Source organism: Anas platyrhynchos, chromosome 2 (genome assembly GCF_047663525.1).
Source record: "Anas platyrhynchos isolate ZD024472 breed Pekin duck chromosome 2, IASCAAS_PekinDuck_T2T, whole genome shotgun sequence".
NCBI classification, from domain to species: domain Eukaryota; kingdom Metazoa; phylum Chordata; class Aves; order Anseriformes; family Anatidae; genus Anas; species Anas platyrhynchos.
This window is the reverse complement of record NC_092588.1, coordinates 58,745,746-58,771,608: the sequence shown is the minus strand read 5'-3', so window position 1 is coordinate 58,771,608 and position 25,863 is coordinate 58,745,746. Positions and strand designations below refer to the sequence as shown.

Sequence of the window (25,863 nt, the reverse complement as noted above, 5' to 3'; positions counted from 1 at the left end):
TTATTCCCCCCCCCCCCCCATGCACCAGAAAAGTGTACCATTTATATAAAGCATCTGGATGAGAACAAACTAGTCCCACCTGTAAAGTGGAAACTTTTTTCTGCAAATTAATTTCCTGAGAAAGCAATACCTCATTAAATGTCACAATACTGTTATGCTGGCTGATTTTTGCTGAGAAACAACTAGACCAAATCCCCATTCTGATTCAAACATTTTTGATCAGCTGGATTATTTTTTTTATCAACAAAACAACACTGAAGCAGAACACAGCTTTTAGCACACCCAGGTGTCACTCTAATCTCCATCACTGTTCCAGTTATCAGTGACTTTTTTTTTCCCCACATCTCATTAACCAATAGCTTGCAACAACTTGTTGTGATGCTTAAAACTAAGCTCACCTTGGCAGCTGAGTCAGTAACATTAATAGGAACTTTTCCCTCAATGCATTTCCCCATTTGGGTAGAGCAACCAGTGTCTTCAGATTTCCCCTTGATACTTCCAGTGAAGTCCTTGCTGATCAGACACTGATGCTGCAGCTGTGCAATTCCACCTCTTTCAGCAGGATTGCTCACAGACTCCACAGAAATTACTTAAGAGTTTTGAAAACAGATTCTGGTTGAGGAGCCAGTCCCTTCTCGGCTCACAACCTCACTTTGCAGCTTATCTTGCTGCAGTTCCACTTCTGTTTTTTGTAAGATTTTCAGGAATGGCACTGTTTATAGAAACACAGAATTGTATAATAATCCAGGTTGGAAAGGACCTTCAAGATCACCAAGTCCAACCATCAACCTCACCTGCTGAGTGCCATCACTAAACTTAAATACCTCAGGGATGGGGGCTCCCACTGCTTCCCTGGGCAGCCCCTTCTCATGTTTGACCATTGTCTCCATGAAAAAATTCTTCCTGATGTCCAATCTAAACCTCCCTGGGCACAACTTGAGCCTGTTTCCTTGTGTCTTATCACTTGTCACTTGAGAAAAAGAGACTGAAACCCTCCTTGCTGCAACCCCTCCTTACAGGTACTTGTAGAGAGACATGAGGTCTCCTCTCAGCCTCCTCTTCTCCAGAGTAGGAGCAAACTAGCAAGACTTGTTTTGTAGTCCCTTCAACAAATTTATTGCTCTTCTCTTTATACACTCAAGCAACGTAATAGCCTTCTTGTAATGAGGGGCCTAAAATTGAATACAGCGCTTGAGGTGTGGTCTCACACTGGACAAGTAGAAGGGAACAATTACTTCCCAGTCCTTCTGGCCACATTATTTCTGATGCAGACCAGGATACCATTAGCTTTCTTGGCCACTTGGGCACACTGATGACTCACTTTCAGTCAAAGCACCCCCATATCCCTTTTCTTCGCTGAGTAACTTTCTAGACAAAGCCTGTTCTTCTGCATGGGATTATGACCCAAGTGCAGGATCCAGCACACCCTTGCTGAAATTCATGTGATTGGACTAGGCCAATCAGTCTAGCCTATCCAGATCCCCCTGCAAACCCTTCCTACCTACAAGCAAATCGATAATTCTGCCTAGCTTGGTATTGTCTGCAAACTTACTGAGGGTGCACCCAACCCCCTAATCCAGATCATTAATAAAAATGTTAAAAAAACTTGGCCCCAATACTGAGCGCTGGGAAACACCACTGGTGCCCATCCACCAACTTTATGGATTAAACTCCATTCACTGTGTTTTTTGAGCCCTGCCATCCAGCCAGTTCTTCACCCAGTGGATAGTACACCTGTCCAAGCCATGTCCTGCCAGTTTCTCCAGAAGAACATCATGGGAGATTATGTGAAATTCTGTACTAAAATCAAGGCAAACAACATCCACAGCCTTTCTCTTGTTTACTAAGTGGGTCATCTTGTCATAGAAAGAGATTAGATTAGTCAGGCAGGACCTACCCTTCAAAAACCTATGCTGTCTGCATCTGATCATTCAGCTGTCCTTAATATGCTTTATGATGGTACTCAAATTGATTCTCTCCACAACATTCCCCAGTATTGAGGTCAGACTGGCAGGCCCAAATGCCTAAGGTCATTTCATATATTGGTTTGCATCTTGAATTTCTGAGAGTAGCAATCTCGAAGTTTAGTTTAGAAGAAATCTGGCTTAAAATAATACTGCAAAAGTCTCTGATCCTATAGACTGCACCAATCAAGGAGTACAAACTAAATATGTAAACTTAGGAATACCGTATTTTTACGGTTTCACACTGTGGATTTTTATAAAATGTGCAATCAAAGAAAAATTATATTTACCTGAGAGCAATCCAGCACTTTCCAGCATGACAAAGGTTCTGTTTTATAAATATTCACATATAGGTACATCAGCCATAGTCAAATTTTCATATACATAAACTCATGAATTCATAAGCTCATAAACATAACAGTAACAAACATGGCAGCTAAGCTATTTATAAGTGAAACAAATTGAGCTTTTCAGAATGCAATGAGAGACCTATAAGAAATGCCTTTAAGGTTTAAAACAGCATAGCAACATTTAAAGTCTTAATTTTCTTTATTGTTGCAGATATCTGTAAGAACAGATGGTTTCAAAAAGATGTGTTTCCACTTAGGCTTTTGCTGTACTGTATTTATAAGAGTGTACAGTCACAAGACATATGCCACCTGGCTTTGAGCTGTGATACATTCAGCTGCAGAACTGTAATAGGTGAAAATCTTTTACAGCATTGAAGAAGTTGCTGGAATTTTGTAGCAATAAAATTCCTGCAGTTTAAAACAATCTCCCCTGTTCCAGTAAGAACACCTACACCTGAAATTTTGTCCAGAAGAAAGAGTAAGAAAGAAGAAAGTATAAATGGTAAGTGTAGATTCACTAGGTATCCTGTCAGTTCAGAACTATTTAACAGTGGTTGACAAAGACCAATGAACATATCTCATAACCCAGATGAGTAATCAAAAGAAAAACAAGTTCACAAAATCTAGTCCTGAAATCTCATTTCCAAATGCAGATCTAATGCATCATTCATAGGGGTAATTTATTTCCTTCTGTAGAAATATATGTGGCTGTGTACATGCACAGTTGTATAGGTTTTTTAGATGATGCTTTGTGGAACCCACTATTTCTGTTAGAGCTTCTGGAAGAGTGCAATGTAACAGAGGATTAATGAAAAACCTCTGCCACTATTCAGTCACTTCACTCAGTGGCTGAATATATATTTTCTAAGCCTGAAGTACAGACGCCTGTCTGCAAGATTTGATCTGTATGGATATAACCATAGTACTGACAGAAGGAAGGAAGGAGAAAGGGTAGTGACTTGCCATTTGAATCTCAGCATGGGCTGTCGACATAGCCACTCACTCTCCTGTTCAGTGCTCATTGCTGTGAATCTAAGGATCACAGACGAACTAGAAATTTGGAAATATGTGGTGTAGGAAAGAACAAATTTTAAATCTCCATAAAGGAATGCACCCAAATCAGAACAGTTTAAATTTGGTGACACATTTAGGCTTACATGGGAGTTCACCTCTTTCTATTCCATTCACCTAGTGCCATGGGATCCACGGTCAAAGAAAGTAAAATATTGGGGAAAAGAAAGCAAGCCCCAAAGCTTATGTGTGATAAAAAGTAACCTTTGTTTATCAAAAAGTGAAGAGACATTGCTATGTTTCCCTGCGAAATAGCTAAAAATTTCAATAACCTTTTCTTTTATATCATGCCATTCTGATTAATTTCCTCAGTCTTGCAAAATATTTCATTTCTAATATGACTCTGAAATTTCATCACAGCCCATGTGTAAACCTCATGAAGTTCAACAAGGCCAAGGGCAAGGTCCTGCATCTTGGCTAGGGTAACGCTAAGCACAAATACAGGCCATGCAGAGAATGGATTGAGAGCAGCTCTGATGAGAGGGACCTGGGGATGTTGGTTGATGAGAAGCTTGACATGAGCCAGCAATGTTGCAGCTCAGAAAGCCAGCTGTATCCTGGCCTGCATCAAAAGAAGTATGGTCAGCAGGTTGAGGGAGGTGATTCTCCCCCTCTACTCTGCTCTCATGAGACTTCAGCTGTTTCATTGCCTTCAGCCCTAGGGTCCCCAGAACATGGAAGTATTAGAACGAGTCCAGAGCAGGGCCATGAAGATGATCAAGGGATGAAGAACCTCTGCTATGAAGATAGGCTGATGGAGTAAAGAGAAGGTTCCAGGGAGACCTTATGGTGGCCTTCCAGTACACACAGCAGGCCTACATGAAAGTTGGAGAGGGACACTGTCAGGGAGTGTAGTGATAGGACAAGCAACAATGGCTTTAAACTAAAGGAGGGTAGATTTAGATTAGATATGGTGAAGAAATTGTTCATTCAGGAGGTGGTGAGGCACTGGAACAGGTTGCCCAGAGAAGCTGTGGATGGCCCATCCAGGGAAGTGTTCAAAGGCAGGTAAGATTGAGCTTTGAGCAACCCCGTCTAGTGCAAGGTGACCCTGTCTATGGTAGGGGGGTTGGAATGAGATGATCTTTAAAGTCCCTTCCATCTCAAACCATTCTATGGTTTGAATATTCTATGAAAAATGAGATGATGTACATGTTTCTTATCATTATTAAATATACTTGGCCAAGTCCTGAAGTGAAGAATGTTTTCACTTTGGAAATATCTGAAAACTTATTTCTTTAAAAGTTCATTATTTAAGCAAAGTGTCAATACTGTTTTGAAACTCGACAGATATTTATAATGTCTTTAAAATGTTTTGTTTTAATTATTTATTTTAAAAGCAGATAAATGTACAGACAACCCTGAAGACGTTGCCAGATACACATGAAAAGTTGTTGATAATTTTCTTTGACTGATCAGCCATATAGGCAGGCCTTGGTGACCTTGTCAATGTTATTTGATGCAGGAGATGCAGGCCACAGACCCTTAACTCACAGACTCTTAACTCAGACTCTTAACAAAGCAGTAATAAAAGTTGTATTGCATATAGAAGTAGGTGTGCATATATTATTGTGTTAAATACTGCTTATGTTATAGCCAGAGCATAATATAAGATTTAGGGACAGAACTTTGCACTCCTTTCCATATATATTGTACAAGCCATAGGTATGCAAGGGAATAAATAATGCATTACAAAGAGAAGTATAGATGTCATCAAACAATTTTTTTCTCACATGTGAATGCTTTAATTTTCCTGAACTTTTCACTCTGTGAGCTGGAAAAAGTTCATAGAATTTTTAATAAAGGATACAAAAAAAAAAAAAAAGGATTTTTAAAAGATCTCTCTCTTGCAGGAAGAGCTTTAAAAATAATCATTCAGTCCCAGAACTGAGATTTCAAACTCTCCTTTGAGAATATAGCACTACTTTTAATTTACTTGCACTGACTTCCAGCACTTAAAACTGTTGCAGATATTTATCAGATTAATGTCTTTTGTGGGAATCTTCACTTTAGAAACTGAGGGAAAAAACTACCTTTATTTCACACAATCTGCTGAATGGAAGAAAGCACTTTTTATTCACTCAGATACTACATGTTCAGATTGCTAATGCAGGTGCAGAAGTTTGCTTTTATAACAATAGTATCAGCTGGACTCATACTACCCTGCCATGGGGAATGGACTAGGGAGGACGACCCATTTGGGATTAGTATGAGAACTTGGTAAGAAAAAGGTACAGCTTGAAAAAGCTTTACATATCTGTGCTAAATCGTTGCTGTTGCCATACATTGTCACAGTTGGTAGCTGCTCAGGGATCCAGTTTAAAGGAGATTCCCTTGACACAGAAATGTAATAACACAGTGAATCTATTATTCTTTCCTTGTGATCTCTGCCAGAATAGAGAAGAGACACTCTTTTCATGCCTATGATCCAAGCTACCATTTTCTTAACTAGGTAACTCATGAAGACACTCAAAGGCTGATCATACAAAAAGAATTTGCTAATACTCATTTAGTAATTGCCTCAATGCTGGCAATGTCTCACTATAGCATGGCAGTATAAAAGACAAAGGGCTTGGACATCTTTTAGCTCTGTGTTCTCTTCATCCCAAATCACCACTTTTGGTGGCATTAAATATAATACATTAAACTTAAATAGAAATTGCATTAGAATACAATTTCTTGTTGTAGACTTAGTTTAAAGAAAGCAGATTCTGTGTCCCAACTCTGGCTTATGTCAAGGACACTTTCAAGTCTTCCAGTTATGTACTGTATTGAACAGTAGATCTTAATTCCTCAGTTCTGAAAGCACACCGTATTTAGTTAGGCCTAGAAAAGAAATACCAAACAAACAAAAATAACCAACTAAACAAACAAAAAACAAGATTAATCCTGAAGAATTTTCTTTTTTTTTTTTTTTTTTGGTCATATAGCATAGTATAGTATTTCATATTTTGAATTGTGTTTATGTTTCTAGGTTGCATTCTATCCCTGGAAATACTTGGATTTATCCATCATGTATCCTTCCATATAGAAGCTGAAAAGTTTGAGGATGTATTTAATAAGGAGGAAATTTAAAGGCACCATTTTCTACTATTAAAAATGGGTTTCGCTATTTGATATCAGATATTGCATAAAAATACCAACTGAGAGCATTATACATGTAGTAGCTATTTTTTACTGTATCATTCAAAAGCAAGAAGAATAATTAGAATGAGTTGTGTAATGGAAAGTAATGAATGGTAGTATACATGCTTTCCCCTTCTATATACTTTGACTGAGAATAACATACAAATGAAGTACTCAAATGTAGCAGTGTGGAAATGAAACAAACACCTTTTTAACAACTCGTGTCAACTCCACAGCAATGAAAAGAATGAATATCATGCTAAGAAATTAAAATGATCATTCTTGTGCTTTGTTTTTCTAAACTTAAACCAAAACATGCTCCAGCACTTGGATCTAGTTTCACAACCTGTAGAAGAAGGAATATTTTAAACTTTTAGAAATTTCACTAGAAAAAAAATGTCCCATCCTGCTATTACATTAAAATTATGGAAAATGAAGCCAGCCCTGTAGATTTAATTTGCTAACAAAAAAACAGTAGTTCTCCCACTGTCAGATTACATGCAGAACTATGATAAGCCTGCTCTAAGAATTTCCTGCATTCATGTAAAAATGTGTGGTAAAATTCTCTAGAAAAAAAAAAAAAAAAAGTATACAGATGCATATTGGAAAGTTCTAAATAGGAAAAATGCATACACAAATATACATACAGCATATTGCAACCATTGCAATAGGTACTCTGCTTTAGTCAGATGAATCATCTGGATTGAATTTTGTGATTTTGTGATCACAGTAAAGTTAGCAGTGCTGCTTCTCTGTCAGTGCCTTTTTTTTTCTTTTTTCTTTTTTTCAGTGAATATAACTCCAATTTCTCTTATCAAATACACTTCCCTTGTGCTAAATCATTCATTTAAAGTTGTTGCTTTTGATTGGGAAGGGGCTGAGCACTTGTGCAGATGGAAAAATGATTTGCATGCCATTAGGAGCACAATATTTTGCAGCATCCTAGATAGAACAAGCCAAAAAAAATTATAAATGAGTCTCATTAATTTAATAATAATTAATACTGAATCAAAATAGAAATTGATTCACTATAGTATTTCTATTGGTGTGCAATAGATTTAATGTATGGTTTGTAAATACTTGTCTGTGCAGTTACACATGCACAAAAAAGGAAAATAGAAAAAAATACTGGTTTAGTCCCTCCCGCTTTCCCTTTAAAGACCTAATGTCTAGTGATATGAAGCTCTGTCTGGAGAAGCATTCATGTCATTTCTTTTTTTTTTTTCTTACAGTGATATGGATGCACTTTATCAGCCTTGTATCTGCAGTCCCTTCTGATCACAAAATGGCATTTCATCTATAGTCAAGTAGTTTTGCCAAGTTTCCAGATTACCAGAAGGACCATATTTGTAGGCTTCAGAAACTGTTTCATACATTGTTTTCATGGATTAGATGTTAAGCATTATTTAAGCAGAATACTCCCTTACTCATTAGCAGTTAACAGACTGAGAGCAAAGGAAACAGCTAATATTTATATCACAAAGTCATCTTTAATGGGAAGTTCTAGTAGTAGACTGGTATCAGTTAAGTAAATGAAAAGAAAAATAAGCTCTCTGAGAAAAATATAACCCTTTTAAATATGAGAATAATCTAACCCATATCTAGCAAAAGCAATATGATAAACTCAGACTAAGAAGTTATATATGTATTGATCATGCATTTTCAATTGTCCCCTCCTTTCACTCTAACATCTGAAATTCATAGAAATGTCTGCTTGCATACAAAAACCTCTTGCAGAGGTCACAAAAATATGGAATTTCCACCCACAATAAAGTCTGAGCTAATACTTGCCTTTCTCCATTTACAGAAAAACTGAAGTCTTCATAGAACAAGAATCACATTTTCTTTCGGTGTCATGTACCTTTTGGTATTCAATGGTAATAATGACAATATATGGTAAAAATGACGATAATGGTAATAATGGTAATAATGACAATAATAATGAAAATAAATGTAGCTCCTGGAGCCCTCTAATTATAGTCCATAGCTACATATTATGCATATGACAGTGAAGCTTAGCATGTCTCTTGACCTATGGAAAGGCAATTTGCTTCTTTTTAGAGAAATAGCATATTTCACTTGGCCTCATGGCAAGTGGATAATGTGCCCATCCTTTGGGTAAAATCTAGGTGTTTCTGTTCCAAGCAGTTGTTTCAGCCATCTGAGCTCTATAATAATAAGAGTGTGTCATAAAACCAACTATCCTCATCATATCTACTCTGTACTTTTGACCAAAACCACATGGATGTTGATGATAGGGTATGATTTTATGACATTTATGGGTATAGTATATCATATCACTATAAACTATTTTTCAGAATGATAGAAATGCCAATGAAGAAAAATAACACATTTTCTTATATGGATATCAAAAGGAAACAACAAAGAATAGTACTTGACATGAAATAAAGGCTAATTGTTAAGATAAAATTTTCACTCAAATGAACTGTTACTGCATTCATTCACTCTTTCATATGAGTACATGTATTTCATCACGATATTTTTCTGTTTGTTTTATAAGAACTGAATGTGCTCTGACGTTTTTTTTTTTCTATTGTCTTTGCTAGAATTCTGTTGCACAGTTATGGCCTTTCCTAACACAGTGAACAGAATTACAGTTCTATCATCTATAATATACTAGAAAAAAACAAACAAACAAACAAACAAAAATGGAATACATAATTATATTGCATGTCTCAAATGATAGGATATATGTTGGAAGTTACTATGAGTTTCTTCTTTTTGCTAGAAAATATCAATCGGAAATGGAAATAATTGAAATATTTAAGACAAAACTGATCAATTATCCATATGTTCACTGGAATCTACCTGTGAGCTAATCCTTTGAGAATGATTACTCAAATTTGCTCACAGGTAATTTGCTCACAAACACTGTTAGTTCCTCTTGTCTGATGTCAGTATTTAACATCCTAGGCATGTTATATGAAATCCTGAAAATGACAAAGATGTTGTCATTAGAAAGTATAATAACAAAAGACTGTACAAATCCTTCTGAAAAGTAGTTCAAAACTGGTTTTGGTTGTTGTTGTTGTTAAAATAAATACTAGGTAAAGAACATGAATGTAATCAAAGTGTGAAAGTATCAAGTAAAAGGACATTCCTAAAAGTGATCTTATTTTAACAAATTAAAACCAGTGATGTCAGCATAAGCCTAGCTGAATACAGATGTAGAATTCAGTTAGTTTATGCATGCAGTGTGATAAAAAAGGTTATGAGCAGATCTATGTTACAAGAAAGAATAGTTTTCAAAGTTAAAATTAGCTGTGAGTAAACGTTCCTATAATTTGTTAAATTAATTTTTTTTGTAAAATAAATAAATAAATTTGAGTCAAATGACTGAAGTATATCCATAGAATATGTATTTTTTTTCTCTAAATAAATGTGTGTTTTTCTCTAAATAAATAAATGTATTATGTATTTCTTTCTCTAAATAAAACACTTCAGAAATGAATCTTTATTCCTAACTGTTGATAGTGTGTTGGATTATACTGATTGTGCCTCTCAAAATACTGAAAATATGGTATTATTTGTGCTTACCCTCTCATAACATAATATCAACAAAATAATGTCTGCCAAAAAAAAGTTTGGAAGATTTGAATTTAAACTTCTAAATTACTGGAAGAATTTTAGTTACAATTTTTAATAAACAAAACCTTCTGTTAAAATGGAACTAAAGAGTGTCTTTAAAAAGCTTATTTCTTTTTTGGTCACAGATCTACTTTATACATACATGCAAAAAAATAGTTAATATTTAGATAGTGGATGAACATCTCTGTCTTCCTTTTCCTAGAAACTACAGTTATAATTCAGAACATGTTTTCTATTTTCAGCATGACTTTGGTTTGTAGAATTGCTAATTTAATTTCAGTATAGAGATACTATGCTTCTAGAAGCATTATATATACAGATAGATTTGACAGATAAAACACATAATCATTGTTCTTGCCAGAAGGCAGAACATACGTTTCTGTTCCTTCCATCCTGGAAAAGGCTATATATTATTGTCACTACAGTGCTTTTATTAACATTCCAGGGCAGAGAACAAAATGTTTCATTTTTTTGAGTCACTGCAAAATATAACGTCTCCTTCTTTTTCTCTCTCTATTTTCAATAGGACTACAAAGGCTCACAATATTAAACACATTCCTTCTTCTAGGTAAAATAAATGATAGACTACCGCAGCCCTGCGACAGTTTGATGAAAACATAAAGGTACTTGTTAGTAACTATAAGATGAGCAGTAGATACAATGTACAGTTTCTAAGCAATTAGCAATCAAAAGAGAAGAGTTTCATGCATTTCCTCTTTCTCCTCAGATGCTAAACCACAGATCCAAGCAAACTCTCCAGCCATGTAAATATAGCTGCTATTCAAAAGAAGCTTAAATTTTGGCACATAGCTTCTTGGGTGGGAGGGACCCAGCATAATACTGATTATTCACTTCTTGAAAACTCTTTACAGAAGAAAATTCTCAAAAACATCCTCCCACTGCCACCTCCCCTTCCTTCCCATCCTGAGGTATCTCAGCTATTTCTGGCTTCTTGAATTAACTCAGATTTTTCAGTAAAATGATGAAACTGACAATTCACATTAGTGAAACAAGTATTAGTAGTAAAAAAAATGTAACTGTAAAACAGTTAAGAAAAATATTTATTGCAGAGTCATGATAAGAAATTAAGACATAATTAATTTGATTTCAGAATTGCACATTAGTTAATGTTTTATGAATAATATTCTTTATCCCAATCATATACTTAAAACTACAATGGTGATTATATATAACATTTCTTCAAATCACCCTATTTCTCAGTGTGACAAAAAAATAGTCTTAGAGATAAGCGGGTTATACCCAATAATTTCCATGGGAAGTGTCTACCAGAAGGATGAACAAATTGTATTATCTGTGCCAGCTCAACAATGCAGCTTTACTGCATAAGCTATGAGAGCTGAGAAAAGGATTTATTAAAAGCTTAGTGAGGCAAAGAAAAATGTTATTGCAGAAACAAAGTATTAAAAAAAATAAAAAAATAAAGAAACCTAATTTTCAAAATGTCCAGATTTTCATGGCCACAGTCCGTATAGAAAGGACAGGCATAGGTATCTGGAACTATTCGCATTGTTTTTATGAAACCTTGCCCTGACACCTGGACTTGAGGATTGAGGGTTTTTTTGCGAAATCTAAAATACTTCCTATAGTGACACTATACTCATAGCTTTTGGGAATTTAAGGCACTTACTTTCCCAGGATTCACATACTTACAGTGAACAGAGGGAGTCACACCTTCAGCTTATGTTAGCAGCTGTAATCATACCACTATCAATGCTGACTTCCATTTAGAGACTTACACCTTCCAGAAACATATATCTGCAATATTAAGGAAGTAATCATCTAAATCAGAAAGGCAGACTGACTGATTTAGGGCAATTTAAATGTTAGATTGGTTCAGAAACACTGCCTGAGTATATTATGTCTTCAAATGTGTGTGTTATTTCTTGCATCCTTGTTGGTGATCTAATCTTTGAACACTGTCCCGAATTCCACTACTGCAGCAGCCAGGAGAAAAAAACAAAATGGAGATTTGTGTCATTGTTCTAAAATTATTATTAACATCAGTAAGGCACAGATGTATCATTCAGTCAGAGACTGAATCTAGATTAAGCCTCAGAACATGATTTTATTTACTGTGAGTAAGTAAGAACATAGAATGGAGTGTTTATGTTAGCCATATGCCTTTACATTGGCATGATATCAGCAACAGAAGATGAGATAATACCAGATTTGATATAAAGTTCAAGTGGTATCTGGTTTGGCATAAAGTTTGCTTCAACAATGCTACCTATCAAAATATTTTGAGTAATTCCAAATCACACAGCCATGGCATTTCTTATCAGACAGTAGGCACTTTCAAGCTGGGTTTATTGTCTTGTCAAATCACACTCCTATTCCATGCATCAAGAGGATCATGAGCAAACAAGGGAACAAATTAATCAAGACAGTGCTACCACTTATAATAATTTATATATCTACATTATATATCAATATCTATGCACAGATTCTGCCATTAAAAATGAGCAAGCAAACAATACAACTGCAAATAGCTTTCATTAGATTAGCACTTGAAGTTATGAAGTCTTTCAACATGACAATACTCAGCAATACAATTCAATGTGTACCTGTAGCTAGACTTTCTTCTTCAGTTTATTCTTCAGTATACTGATGGTCATAGCAAATATGAAAGCCCTGTACTGCTTATTAACTTAGAGAAAACTCTTGTCAAAGGCATCTTCATTTCAGTCTAATGGTGCAATATTGCAATAACCATAATTCTTTCATCATCACTATCCAGAACAGCAAAGTGCTTCCTTTTCTCTTTTTTCCTGAAGTGGCTGTCATTAGGAAAGACACTTCCAGCTATCATGTGGCACTAAATGTGGCACTTCTATTACACTTTCCAGAGACACTAGATTTAGTACAGAGAAAATACTTACCAGGGATATCATTTCGCACACAGCCGTAATGGCAATGCATATATACATATATATATATATATATATGTTCCAAATGAAAAAAAGTTTTAGCATATTAAAATGGTATATATATAATATAACAATTAAAAGCTATTAACAACTGCATTTATGATAGCAAATAGTACAGGTACACAATAGTAACATATAAAGGACAATTAACTATGGTGAAATAAACATGTTTCTGATATGTAGAATAAGAATAGAAATCTCTTTAGCAAACAAACTAGGAGGTCTCTTCATCAGAGATAAACTGACTCGTAACAGATTGGTATCTCACACTCCTTTGGTTTAGTCATATAACCAATGAACACTGGACCCAATTGTCACCAACTACTTGTATTTCATAGACATTTGAGTAATAAGGAATAAATACACTTATGATGTATGAGAAATGAAAACAAAGTTACGTAGAAAAGAAGCAAGAAAAGATTTTAAGAGGAACATAATGTATAATTGGCTACTTGTAAAAGATAGATGCAACTTAAAAAGGTGTAAGAAGATCTACAATATACTGTATGCAATGTATTTTATGTCTGTGAAATCCTGTAAAAATAAGTAAAAATATGGATAAGTTGGCTTTCTGTTTAATTCCAATCTTCACTAAATTTTACTTTTTACCTAACAAACATTTCTGTGATGAATCAACACCTGAATGTGAGTTGGGTTCAAGGTTGCAGCTATTAAGAACCAAATACATAATACACAAACATATACATATTTGGGATATGGCATATCCTGATATATTTTTACAGTTTAGAAGAAATTTCACATTGCATTCACAACGCTGCTTCCAAAACTAACAGATGAAACTCTTCACGCTGAAATGATTATTTTATAACAAGGTTCACCTTAACATGTGCTATAATAAGGTTTGTCTTAGTATGTGAGTCTTAGCTGCATTCATGTATTTCATTTTGGTCTGCATAATACTTTTTTTTTTTTGTTTGCTTCTTCACTGTGTAGGTTTAAAAATCCTGTTAACATATTTGCATGAGATATTTGTAGAATGACTGATAAATTCATAGTCATGGGTTTTGCATTTGGATTCTGTTATTAAAACTTGAGATAAAAACAAACAAACAAACAAACAACAACAACAAAAAACACACCATACTGCAGTTATCTGAAAAAAAAAATGTTTCTTATAAATGTGTTTGGGTAAGGGATAATATAAATTTCCAATAAAATGCTATAAACTAATTCTGAACAATTTTCTCTTAGGAAAAATTCTTGACAGGTTTATAGCTTCAGTGTCCACTTCAAGAAACAGCCAATTTCAAACAGTGACTACTAAAATTGTACATACACCCTAGTACTACAGTTTAAGAACAGTGATTGGCTGCCATATGAGAGGTGCCACAATAATTGTTAGATTTGAATGATTATTCCCTAGGCTGGTAAAAACTGTTAACACTGTGTAAAGTGTCAGTCTGTCATACTACCTCTAAGGAGAAGGTAATTTATTCCTCTGAGGTCAGCAAAGACAGAGTTCAAAACTAATTCTCTCATGTCACTTCTGGATTAAAAAAACATTTGCAAGTAGCAGGCCACTACTCACAGAATCTGGCTAAAAGCTGTTTTCAGTGAAAAAATGGCATCCTCCTACTGTTGAGGTCAAATATTGCTTTAATGACAAGAGTAATGGTGTAGACTCTTTCTCTAGGTATTAACCTACGCTGCAACAATATATGTGTTGGGACAATTTCATACTATATGATGGTAATAAGAAGGCTTTACTGAACCATTTCCACAGTTGCATTGACTTTCTCAGTTTACTTTTTTGTCTGATCACATTTGCAATGTAACTAAATTTAAAAAGAGAATCTCCTTCATACAGATGACTTCTAAGTCCACAGCAAACATACAGGTATTTTATCACAGAAAATTAATCTACATTTCTTTATAAAAATCCAGCAGAGGTCCATGGCTATCAGAATAAAGATGACCTTCAGTCAAAAAGGCCCTACATAATCGTACAGGTCGAGAAATGCTCAACAGTGTTTATGCCACAGTGAACTTCGGACATAAGTTATAGGGAAGGGTTTTGTCTTCTGTAGGTGAGCAGATTTATTTATTTATTTATTTATTATTTATTTATTTTTTGAAGAACAAGGATAACTTGCAGCAGCTCAGGACAAATGCCTTAACAGTAAACTCTCTTTTTTGTCTAGTTATGAAGGTTTTCTCTTGCATCTTGCATGGTTTTGAATATTTAGACAAGGAAAATGAGTAAGCATCTTATATTCATATCAATGATACCATTTAAAATTTCTGTACATTTTCCTTTTTCATAGTAGCTATACACTAGCATAATATCATTTATGTCCCTGATAATGTTCCTGATTTACTGCAGCATAAGCAAAAAAACTACCACCACCACCACCACCAACAAATAAACAGTCACACCTTGAAGATAACAGCTTAAATTGTCTCCCTCTTTGGTATTTTATTATATAATAAACACCACTGAAAAATTTATCGCTTGTTCCCACGGTTCAATACAAGATTTGAAGTACGGCTAAGGTAATAAGAGTATATGAAGAGTCACCGTAAGCCTTTCTTTATGTTTCTTCTGTCCTAAGACACCTTGGTGCTGGCCCAATCCATGAGAATAAATGCTGGTAAGCAAATCAAGAAATCATACAGAATGATAAAGAAGCTCAAGAAAAAAAAAAAATCCTAATTCTTATACAAGATGAATAGAAGATCAATGGTCTTAAAGTACTGCGGTCACCAACACTGAGAAGAGACCTTCTTCCAGCTGCACTACAGAGTCAAAATAGGTTATTGGTGCATATATTATGACTGAAAAAATCACACACTGGTACAGATAATGCTCAATACTTGCCATCCCTACCCCCCTGCAGTTACTTGTTAAAAACAAGCTGCCTTAATTAATATATGGCAACAGTTAAGGAGAAAAACAAGACTGTTCAGAAACAGATTCATCGAAAAGCACTACAACAGATTGACACTTACACCAAAATGCACATACTTGATCAGAGGAAAGTGTTTCTATAAGAGGCATGGAAGGGATAAAAAACGGCTGAGCTATTTCTCAGAATTAAATACCTGCTCTGATGAATGGGGAATAATGAGACAGTTGACAAGACCAAATATAATATACTTCCATTTCCTAACCCATAACAGGTTATCTTTTCCATCATAAAATGCTCGTAACATCAGATGTTTAGTAATGATAGACTGTCATCTCACAAAGCTCTGCAAAACTGCTGAGACACCCTGGAAAAATCTAACAATAATAATGGATAAAATCAAATGACCAGTCTGTCAACAATCATTCAATCAAATAGATTTATAAAAATTACAATGAAAATAGGCTTTTTCAAATTTATGTTTAAGTTTCAACATTTATGTAAGCTCTGAACCCTATTTTCAGCAAGAGCATTGCTTGACAATATTTCTGAAACCTGGGATCTGCACATGTGGAGCAGAGACATAAAGCATATTTGGGTACCTGCATTCCTGATCTCATGCCATCAATTAATGACCAAGAAACCAGGAAATATGACAACTCCTCATTAGATATCATATAGACAACATACAGAAACCGTATTTAAAAGCAAGAATTGTTCATATTTTAGCAAAAATATAGGACAGTATATGAGCACAGAAGTTCTACTTCGGCATGTTAGCAACAGATATTTAAGAAGAAAACATTTTGTTATTGTTATCTATTTATACACATGTATAGAAAGGTAACAAAATGAGGTGAAAATGAAAACTTGCTTGATGCAGTTTTCATTAGCTTCAATGAAAAGACACCATAATAAGATTTTTTTAATGTTACTTTTATTTTTTTTTACAGACACAGTACAGAAGAGAATAAATCTGTCCTGCTTAATTAGTAAAAAGTGGGAAGAATGAGCAACACTGAAAACAAGGGATGAATATTCTTCTTGGAAACTGAAAACAAACAGCTGATCAAAATCCTCTTAATAATATTTGGTTCCAAAAAAAAAAAAAAACAACCTCCCACATTAATACTATTGTCAGACCATTGTACTTTTCACAGATACCTAATTCTCAGCTAAGTGTTCTGGTAAGAAAGTAAATGTTTTACTGTGAATGCATGATAATACTGACTATAAGTAAGTTGTGCCTGTCTGTTTAGGTCAGCTTATATCAAGGACACATGGAAACAGTCCGAGGTGGCTATACAGGGATCAGCTGAGTTTGTAGAGCAAAAAGGATTACTGGCAGCAGTAGCTCCTACCAAGTATTGTCTATCAAGACTGAGGGTTAGGGAAGAACCTTTTTGTTATCCTGAATGGGGATGAAACTGAAAGACAGACAAGAGGCAAAGAGAAGATGCGTCCTCAGCTCTGCCAGCTCAGGGGTCAAGCCATGCCTCCCCCATCCAGGCTGCTGCCTGGAGAACACTGGAGAAGCAGGTACCAGACCTGGATTTTCTCCACTTGGGCTGGTCTGAGGCATTGGGTTGATGGGACTCTGCTAGGAACTCTGCTGTTCACGTTCTGTTATGTTGCACACACTAGCAGTTCAGAGAAAACTAATGTACAGTTCCATTGCATGTGAACTTGGCTTAGCAGCAACAACATTAATATGAAGTCACTAATGGTAGTAGTAAAGATATTTTCATTTCACCCTCGCTTTCCAATTGAGGCATTTGCTGCTGAACAGCAAAACATGTACCACTCATGACTTTACTTCTCTGGTCTGTTGTTAGTATAGGTATGGCTTTATCATACAGTGCTCTGCTACTTCATGCTGAATATGCATGTGGACATATCTGATCACAGGTAGGGAAGGACAGTGCCTTTGATATTTGTAATGTAAATGCCAAATCACCATGCAGATAACTCCACCCTTCCTCTTATTTATACCAAGTCCTGTCACTTTTCAATCTATCCCAGTTTGGTTGTGCATTTTTCTCAGTTTAACGTAAGAATATTTTGTGTGCTCTTGAAGTCAGAGCTATAAAATACCCTCTCAATAGACATTTTGATAGAATTTGGAAGGATAAACAAGTATCCAGCAGCTAAACTGCAAACTTACTTCTTGTATTCAAACGTGGAGCTACAAGGAGTTGGCAGACCAGCTTTGGAAAGGATGAAAAGCTTTCACTTGAGTGAAATCTTTTTAACTCTGCATTGGGAGGAAATTCCTATTATTCACAGTTCTTACTTCTGTGAAAATTATCATAGTGTCTTACAACATATCATTCTGATCTAATAAAAGGTTGGCAGGATATAAGTATTCACCAAGATGAAAAGGCTTTTTTTTTTTTTTTTTTTTTTTTAACAAATAGACGTTCTAAGATATTTTTTTGAACATGTCTTTTTTCCTCTACTGAATAATGCTGTGATTTTTTTAATCAGTTCTGCACAGCTAAAATTCACTATGGAGTTATAAAGAACATATTCTTACGGATCGATTAAACTGAACATAGTGGGTAGAGTGTCCATTATGCTTAAATTGAAAATTCTTACCATGAAATAAATAGTCTTCACTAATATCAGACTCTGTGTTGTGTGCTACAAATACTGTCACCATAATATTGTTGCAGATTAATAAGGTGGGATACATAAGATGGACAATCTCACTGAAACGTTGTATTAATATATTTGAGATCTTGCAATGCTCTTTCTATAGCAAATATATTGCAAACTTCACAACAAACAATTAACAGGCAGGTCAATGTTATGTCACTTTAGACAAACAGATAAATAGATATTTATATGATGTCATTTGAACTCATAAACATTGGGTTGTGAAGGGGGTATTATATCTTTTTCTATTTAAAGTAGAACACAATCAATGGTATTTGATATCCTTGTGAATCCTATTCTCATTACTGTAGGCAAAGCTGATATTATTAATGTTCCCACACTCATCCAATTATACAGCCTATTTTCAAAACCCACACTGTTTTTAGATTATAGCAATTCTTGTGAACATGTTCTGTAGAGGTGTCAATTATAATCATTTCACATTATTTGAAATAATTACTGAAAGAAAAAGAAGTGCAAACAATTCCTGCAAATAGGAACTAAAGAAAATACATCTTTTTTGCTCAGGTATTTTTTTCTTAAGTATGCAGGGCATGGTTGTCTTTTTTTTTTTTTTTTTTTTTTTAAAGGGGGCTTAATGCATTCATGATTTTGAGTAATAGTTAGACTAGAAAATAGGGTTTTTCAGCATAGAAATATTTTCAATTTATTTGAAATTACAAAAATGAGATATTAAGCCTACCAACAATCTTATTGATAGTAAGTGTAATTACATATTTAACACAAAATAGTTTTAGCTAGAAAAGTCTGGATTTATTGGTGAAAAGGTTTAATAGAAAAAAAGCAGTTTTCACAAAGTTGACCTTTGCCAAATAATTCAATTTTCTCTTCAAAATAACATGGTTAACCTTTCTTGTTCAGACAATCCAATGCCAGCTGACAATTAGCATCCATGGAGCTGGTTACATCTATTCTCCCACAGCACATGTTCTTTTTCTGAGCTACAGGTCTCATGACACAATGAAGGTCCTGGAATTTTATCACAGAACAGAGAGATAAAATGACTGCAGCAGTCCAGCTTCAGTCAGGAGTATTTTCTTGAGCTTTTTTGAGCGTGTTTTCTTGAGCTAATTCACACTAAAAATTCCTGGGTTTGGTTAAATTAAGCTAAGACCAAAGCTTAATTTACTTCTCATACTGAGTGAGAAGCTAGTGTTATTAATGAAATCATTAACCTAAGACGTAAAAAGAGATTTATAACTAAAAATTTCTGTAGTTGGTACTAAAAACATTTTTTTTCTTTGAGTAGAAAAGGCAATTGTTAGATTTAACTACTTTCCATAAACTGTTTAAGCTTTCAGTTGTAACCTCACACTACAGTGACTCCTGAGCTTTCTGGTCTAACACAAAATAACTTTGCTGATGAGCGATCTCACTGGAGGACCATATACTGAGAGAAAGTGCATTACAACAAAGGCCTTAAAGTAAACCAGAACTTCTGAATTTGACAACGGAATATACTTTATTAATCATTTTTGGCATTCCACCTGTTTTTTATGTTTTGTAACCATAAGAACCTCTTAAGCTATTTACCAGAGTGAAAAGGAGTGTGTCAAGATACTCTCTACAGCAGGTCAGTAATGCACTTATTTAGCGATAGCAATCATTGTAAAACAAAATGAGGTCCTTCTTTACTAGTTTCTGAGTAGGACATTTCCCATTTCCAATATGACATTTTAAAGTCAGCTTAGTGATGCACTATTTTGCACAGAACTTCAAAGCTCAGAAGAAAAAGTTTTAATCTTCAGCGTAAGACTTAAGAAGCCACGTAATATAGTCATTTTAAATAATGTAGCTCTCACACATTCTCTACTCAGTATCTTGTTTCAGGTGTCCTTTATTCATATTTCAAGTTTTATAGGCTTCATTTGCTAATGTGTCCTGATGAGATTCAGAAAAGGAAATGGGAAGATGGCAGGATATAAAGCACGTCAGCAGCAAAGCTGCTGGTAGACACTTAGTGAAACATTACTGAACAATCAGGTTTAAATAACAGATATATTCTAACATTTTATATTATCCACATTATTCTGGCATCAAATTAAATGGGGAAATGAATTCTGTGCTCTTTTCCTGGGCACATGAACAAACAATGGAAATGGCAAAATGATGAATGTCCTTCAATTCATTTTACATACTCTAATTTGTAGAAAATTGCAGAAGCCCACATAGGAAATTCCTGCAGGATTAGCCTAAAGAAGGCTGAACAGGATGATTCAAATCCTTCTAAATATTTAGCAACTCAAACAGTATCTAATTATTCTAAATGGCATATGAAAAGGCTACTTTGGAAAGGCTGCAAACTTTTGTATCTGGAAGAAATCTTGTGTCTGACTGTCTTTCCTTTTAAATACAAAACCTTTTACCTGAATGGGTTAACCCTACATGCTATTTTATTTAAAATATATTCCAAAAAAGAGAGGAGAGCTCCTAACAAGGCCAAAGACAATGAGCAATGCAGGCCTGATTTTTGAGGAGGTTTGCATTAAAGAGGAACCAGAGGTTCATTCTGTTTTGATTTGCAAAAGTTTAGTTTCCCACATTTTTAGTGTGAAATACAAAAACCAGTTTCATCAATAGCAAAATTTCTATGATTTCAGAGAGGCTACTTTTTAATTCATTATGTTTTTATTTTTCATATATACTTACAAGCTTTAATGATGCTTTTGGCCTAAGACCTGTCTCACTGAAGATTATAGTTTTATTTCTCCAAGTTCCTAACTGAGTTGAAAAATGTAGACTCTTAGCAGGAATCTTAGTGTTATTTAATCACTTTGTTATGTGCTTACTACAGAATTTGATAAGCAATTGTGATAAGCAATTTGTGTTGGAAAAAAGCATTACTGCTCTCTTTAATAGGATAACATGTAAGGTGTTACTGGTATAATTCTTATACAAACACACTCACATGAGTACCCTCATAGAAATTATTACGATTGCTTAAGTGGGTAGGTATTCATTCCTTTGTGTATGCAAAAACAAAGTCCAAATAAGAAACAAACCAGACTCAAACACAACAGAGGTGATTGAAAGCAATTCTTAATTTTGAATTTCTTGGAGAAAGGCCAAACTGTAATTAGATTTTCTGAAAATAGTTTCCTAAGGGATTTCCATAACTGCAATACAAAAAGCTAATGTAGGTTTCCATACCAAAATTCTATTTGGCCTTGTTTGTTTAATAATATGATCATGACCATGATCAAAATTTGTACTATCTGCATTCTCTACAGCAAGGTGCACAAAACTACATTTCAGCTAGCTGAATATTTGATCTGCAATCCTTTATCATCCTAAGCAAAGCTAAATGCCCAAATGGAAAATTTTAAACAATACCAAAAAATATAATTAACATTTGTGGTATAAAAAGACATTCTCTTTACTTACTTCAGTTTTTAATTATTTTGTGAAACAATGCTAAATCACATGCCTGATAATAATGACTTATGAGGGTAGATACTGTTTTTTCTTCTCTAAGTGAAATTATTATAACACAGAAAGACTAGAATTTAACCTGATGGCTTTAAAAACTTTGTGATTTTCTGTGTGAAAACAATTCCCTCCCCCCCCCCCCCCCTCCCTCCTCCCTCCCCTTTTCTTTTTCATATTGTGCAGTAGGGCTTGCCACATACCCAATGTCATGTCAGGAAAAGAGGAAAGGCAGTGCACAGCAATGAAAGGACATGACTGTTTCAGCTAACAAGGGCCCATTGCACAACCTACACAGCAGCTGCAGATCACATGGCAGCTCTGCCAGACCTGCAGCACTATACTGTAAAATTTGAAATAATACTACTGGTGATGTGCTACCACTGGGAAAAGCCAACCACCAACTTGTTCCTATGTATAAGATTAATTAGACAACCAAATTGCTACTTTCATCATAGTAGTGCAATCAAGAACTGAAAGAGTGCAAGGAAGACCAAATAGAAGAAAAGGTATATAAAGAGAAACTAGTTCACCTCATTTTTAAGATATTTTGTGCAGTGTGTGTTCCTTTAACACTATTATTCACTGTTTTAATCTTTTTGGGTCTGTGCATGAAGGATTTTCATAGATGGAGGATGATAAACCCAGTATCCATCTACTGAATTGCCTTTTTTTTCATCTGAAATAGAGGCTCTAAAAAAACACACACCCCCTCCCTTCTTACTCTGCAGCATATTCATTATCAGATCAACTCACAGTACTAATTAAGTTAAATTTGACTGCTAAATAACTCCCAAAGAGCCAATTTATCTAAGGTAGTATGAGTACATGTTCATTTCTCCTTATATATCACCAGCTGTTATTAATTAAATTCTAGTCACTTCAAATTGCAAGTCTGAAATAACTGCCATTAGGCAAACACTTTTGCACTGTATTTAACAGTGAGCTTGGATGTTACTTTACTCTTATTGATAGTAATCTGAATATTGGTAGACACCATGATAGTTATTTCATTTTAGAATCTGCAAGACAATGGGAATAATGTGAAATTTTCACATTTTTTAATGTAATATGCTTTGTCATAAACACACATGAAGTGCTGAACTGAGTTTGCTGGACTATTCTCTAAATAAAAAGTCTCCTCTCTGAAGGTGAAATATACCTTTTTAAACTCAGAGAAGACCACGGCAGCAGCAAGTGTTTTTTTTCCTCTGCAACAACTCTTCTCACCTGTCTGTTGTGCTAAGGTCAGTGTTGAGGTAATGCTTTAAATCGGCTTCCTCTCTATCCACCTTCCACCCTCATGTGTGAAGCATCTGTGGGCTAAGGCTTTGTTGACTAGTAGGTCTTTTCTGTGCAAAGACTATTAGTATGAACAGGTACTAGGACAAAAACGTGTACTTTCTGCTCCCTTAAGCTTCTGCACCAATATACTGCATTTAATTAGCCAGAAGCATTGCAGCAGAAAGTTCAAAGAGATCTTCATTACAGATAATGAATAATATTATTGAATGTTGAAGTTTTGCAATTGGAGGCAGGGAAATTTGTCCTCTGGGTGCATTTCTTAGCCCACTGTTAAAACTGGACTGCTCTCTCCTGAAATCTATTACGCTTTCTCAAGTTTCAGTCATTGTAGTATGTGTAAGATGAATGAAAATATTAAGTTCTGAAATATTTATTAGTCCCATGTTTCAGTGGACGTGTGAATAGAATCTGCCTACTTCCAAAAATCAGAATCCTTGCATTTTTAATAATACACTTCCAATAAGTTGCCTCCTGCAGACGCAGTTGGTATGCATATTGAGTGAGTGTTTGATGTATCAAATTTTGCTTTCGTTTAAATTAAATTGTACTGAATTACAAAGCCCAGTTATGAGAAACAAAAGGTACAGCAGAGATAAATAATGTTCCATTTTCTCATGTCCTGGATGTCATAACACTTTCACTGTTCTTTTTCTAAAGGAAAATCTCACCGAGAACATAAGAAGAGGAACTCTAATACCTCTATAAAAATATTTTTTCCATTCTTGTTGTGTTCATGAAAGATATCAGTGACGTAATAATTTTTTTAAAGGTGATCTACAGGCACAACCTTTTTCACAACCAACTTCTGGAAGGTTATTATTATTTTTTCATTAGTTTTATTTAACTGTAAGTCTGTAATTATGATTAGCAGTTTACTTTGTCTTTGTTGGATGGGGATGAGGAAAAACAAATGCTATACCCTTTAATGAGTCACCTGTTGAATTCACAGCTCACCTGCTGATTTTAATTTATGTGATAATTTACAAAACAAATACATCGTGGATTTAATCTATATATTGCATGAAAGCATGTAATATGTTTTCTTGGACGGCATACTCTGGTTCTTGAGCAGTTTCTAACCTCCCATCTAAATGTAAATTGCTTATGCAAACAGCTTATTAAAAGGGAATTCAAATGAAATCCTTAAACTCTTGCTCAAGGAATAAGTTTGCTACTTTTTTTTTTTTAAGTGAAAAAATGATTTTAATTAATGTCTACATTTTAAATTTAATGATAATATCAATTTTCTAAAAGATACAAAATAATTTCAGCTTAACAGCAGTGAATCCTCCCTATCCTCCTCCTTATGCTAATTATACCATTTAAGCAAATAGCTTAGAATCTAAATATATGAAAGAGATTTGGATACAAAAACAGATGATAGTTGTATACAGCATGTCTGTAAGTTAGTTTAATCAACAGTTCATATATACTATTCTCCAAGCAAATTCACCAAGAGTAGCTCTTTTTCCTAGAATTAACTCATTCTAATCTTGCAATTTATACAGCTACCTGATGTAGATTTAATTGGGCACCCTGAGGTTGCCCAAATCTTATTGGAAATCTACACAATCTTATTGGAAGACAAGTACTAAAGCACACTGACATTCATTAGCTACCGAGAAACTACATTGAGCCAAATTGTCTATCTAGTATGTATATGTAGTGATTCTTGGAATAATTTTCACCAATAGTTTACAAACTGACTAAAAGAAACCTGCTTTATGTAAATTTGGGAATCCTGCTGCAGTTCCTGACAATTGATAAAATGAAAAGGAGAGAAAACCAGTGCAAATAAAAAGCAATCTGCATGAATTGTGGTAAAGTGGAAAGAAGTTAATAGTCCTGGCATGTACTTAAAATAAACTTGCCTTGTAAACTGTAGATTTCTCCAACGCTGTTCTGCCGGGTGATATGATGCCAATATGCACTTCGAGGAAGTGAGATTGACTTGGATAATGTCATTGGTTCAGACAGACTGGTCTGGAGCTAAAAAAGAAGTCAAACATAAGGGAAAGATCACACATAAGTATACTTGATAGATAAATATTGAAACCATAAATTGAAGCAATGCTGTTATGAAGACACTATTTGCTGAATTACCACAGGTTTTCTACTATCATTTAAAATGCACTGTAAGCATGAGCATTCTGAATGCTCAGAAAAATGAATGCAGAAGTATACTTTGCTATACAGGTTTGCCAGCAAAATTTAATATTAGCACGTAAGAGTATATCCTTATTTGTCAATGGCTATTCTTACCACCACCGGAATTTTTTCTCCTTTAACTTTACTATAGTGATGCATTAATATATGCCTGAAATCTTAAAACCCTCTATAATCGCATTTATTTTTTGTCATGTAACGTGCATGTTGGATTGCCTATCCAGAAAGATGTTAAAAAAGAATCTGAGACAACCAGCAGAGAATTAGCAATGAAGGGTCATTAGTTCCATAACCCTCCATTTAAGTAGAGGCGTTTCATTACCAGTACCAGGCTACAATCTCAAGAGCAAAT

General features: G+C 34.7%; 1 protein-coding gene across 3 annotated transcripts in view; it reads right to left on the bottom strand.

Annotated features, from left to right (window-relative positions):
- Nucleotides 1-25,863, bottom strand: part of DOK6 (docking protein 6) — a 251,284-nt gene that overhangs the window by 28,840 nt on the left and 196,581 nt on the right. For 2 of the 3 annotated variants that reach the window (XM_072034808.1, XM_027451907.3), the window contains exon 7: nt 25,217-25,334. In XM_072034808.1, coding sequence (XP_071890909.1) covers nt 25,217-25,334 — 118 coding nt within the window. Of the gene's footprint in view, nt 1-19,151; nt 19,584-25,216; nt 25,335-25,863 lie in introns of those variants that run through there. The other variant, XM_038174136.2, reaches the window with a different exon arrangement.